The following is a 2,612-nucleotide window of genomic DNA, read 5'->3' as shown; positions in this document are numbered from 1 at the left end:
TCTCTCTCTCTCTCTCACCCTGGTTCTCTAATAAGCATCCTCCTATCCTCGCCTCCGGTGCTGCATGAAAAGATGCAAACATACTTAATTAGAGCGGTGGCAATAATTTCCAGGCTAAATATGCGACCAGACAGACATGGAAGTGATCTGATAGCACTCAGGAAGGATACTACCTGCTTCCCTGTGTAGGATCACTGTGCTTTTGTTTTTGTTTTTTTCTCCACCTTTATTCAGATGGCTTTTCTGTACACTTGCTTTCAGGAGGGAAGAAGCATGTCACGGCTGTCTCTGACCCGGTCCCCGGTCTCTCCACTGGCCGCTCAGGGGATCCCTCTGCCGGCTCAGCTGACCAAGGCGAACGCCCCGGTGCACATCGACGTCGGGGGACACATGTACACCAGCAGCCTGGCGACCCTCACCAAGTACCCAGACTCAAGGTAAGACACGTCTCTGGCTCTCTCACTTTGCTGGAGTCAGTTTATTCATTCATGCCCTTTGTCTCATTTATCACAGTCATTAATAAGGGAATATTGGCATATTGATGAGTGGGATTTGCATCCTGTTGCTTTTGTTTTAAATGTGAGATTATTGTGATTTTATAGGATTTGGAGTCTCTCATTCTACTTTATAATGTCAAATCCTACTTAAATCTTCTAATATATTTTAATCAGTTTATGTTACTATTTAATAACTTAATATTGCATTTTAGTCATTAAATAAATTATTACATTATTTGGCTGAGTTGCTGTTAACAACTCATTTAGCTGGCAGGCATCAGGACAACTGTACTGCAACTTCTGTACTGACAGCTGCCCTCAGAAGCTACCACTTTAATATCTTTTAAAACCATGTGGGTACATTTCTCATCCCTTCATTATTTCTAAAGATTCATTTGATTGTTTTTGCTTGTTCTAGTCGTGATTATTTCTAATTGTTTAATAAATACCTCCAAGGCATTTATTTTTATCTCCTTTCACACAGTGGTTGTATAATAATAATAATCATAATAATTTAGCTGCTGTCAAGCTGGCAAGTACAGTACCTTTCACATGTTTTACTGCTAATTAAATGGTGGTGTTTGTGTGAATTTACACACCACACAAACATTTCTGCGTGTACTCACTACACCCTCTTTCACAGCCTCTGTGCTTTTTTTGCTTTTTTATCAGTAGATTAGGGTGCTGTTAAGAATCCTTGGAGGAAAAACAATGATGTAAATGTCTGAATCCCTGTCATCACAGCTGATGTGGGGTAGCTTCAGATCAGATTCTGATTAAAATCTAGTTCATTGGCATGTTGCATTTTGATTTTCTTGACTTTTTTTAGAGCCAGCATTTACCACCATTAGATCTTCTTTATAGTTGTTATTCGTGATCAAACACAGGGCTTAAATTCAAGATGCATGTATTATAATAAAAGTTCTATGTCTACCACTCTGTAGATATTCCTATTTTGTGGGACAACATAGTCATTTTTCAAAAATTTCAAATAGCCTGGAACAGCTTATATTGCAGTCAAACTTTGAGGGTGACTTTCTAGTCGCTGAATTTTTGGGTGGACGGGAAAAGAAGGGGACTCCTGCTCTCTCAGGCATCTAATTCTCACATACATAAAGCAAACAGGGTTTTATTTTTGATACACTTCTCCACTCCATTATAAGATTTAGTCATGCTGATTCAGATTGTGTAAGAGCTGTTGGTAATCCAGCCTCCCACTTTATTCACGTTTTTAGCTCCATCCACAAACAAGGTGACACCACCGGCAGAAGCTCTGAAAGGAAACACACATAACGAACGACAAAATGTCTCTGCTGATTTCCACTGTGTGAATTTTACCCCTTCAAAGCAATGGGTGTTTTAGACCCCCTGCTTTTTCCTCTAATGCAGTGTGTCATTCATTAGATTATACAGTCTTCGATTCTGCGTCAGCTGACAGAGTCCCATGTGGGCCAAGGTAAACATTTACCGGGTTGTTAGAAAATCTGCCAAATTGGCTACAGGAAACAATCCACATAATCCCTTGGTAATAAAGTCTTGATATTCATAGAGTCCACTGACAGGAAATCCCTGACAACTCTGCTTTTATTCCTGACTGTAACATGTCATGAGAAAAATAAAGCTCATCCCAGACAAGGGTTTATGATTGTTTTTGTTATTGCGGCGCTTCTTTTGCCCACTGTTTCGGTGTTATATTAGGTTTATCCAGGGGCCACAAGACAAGAGGGTTTTTTAATAAAATGTGCTAATGTTATTTGGATCTTGATGTTTTTTCGAAGCTGTTGGAGCCAATCAAAACTGTTTTTTCAAAAGATTTTCATTTACTTTAAAGCATGTTTGAACACACCTCACAGTTGTTAGACTGCAGGACAATTTTTAATTTTAATTTTAATTGGGTTTTTGTGTATTGCTATTGTGTTTCTTCATTTTTTATGCTTCGGTGCAGCTTTACACTTTACAAAGAAGTTATTCATAGGGTGAGACACACATGGCACCATGCATAAATGGAGCACAGAGTCATGTCAGAGCACCTAAACAGTGTTTTTTTACAGTGAGAGTGAAGAGTGGTTACCAGTGTGAATGTTGGTTGGAGTGCTCTCTCTCTCTTTCTCTCTC

The 2,612-nt window shown here is 39.2% G+C and overlaps 1 protein-coding gene across 2 annotated transcripts in view; it reads left to right on the top strand.

The window, feature by feature from the left end:
* Positions 1-2,612, top strand: part of LOC118343359 (BTB/POZ domain-containing protein kctd15) — a 27,793-nt gene that overhangs the window by 3,192 nt on the left and 21,989 nt on the right. For both annotated transcript variants that reach the window (XM_035682134.1, XM_035682135.1), the window contains exon 2: positions 262-437. In XM_035682134.1, the coding sequence (XP_035538027.1) occupies positions 262-437 (176 nt within the window). The remainder of the gene's footprint in view (positions 1-261; positions 438-2,612) is intronic.

This window comes from Morone saxatilis, unplaced genomic scaffold (genome assembly GCF_004916995.1).
Source record: "Morone saxatilis isolate NCDOM2014 unplaced genomic scaffold, NCSU_SB_2.0 Contig11, whole genome shotgun sequence".
Lineage (NCBI taxonomy): Eukaryota > Metazoa > Chordata > Actinopteri > Moronidae > Morone > Morone saxatilis.
The sequence above is the reverse complement of the archived record's forward strand: the minus strand, read 5'-3'. Positions and strand labels throughout refer to the sequence as shown.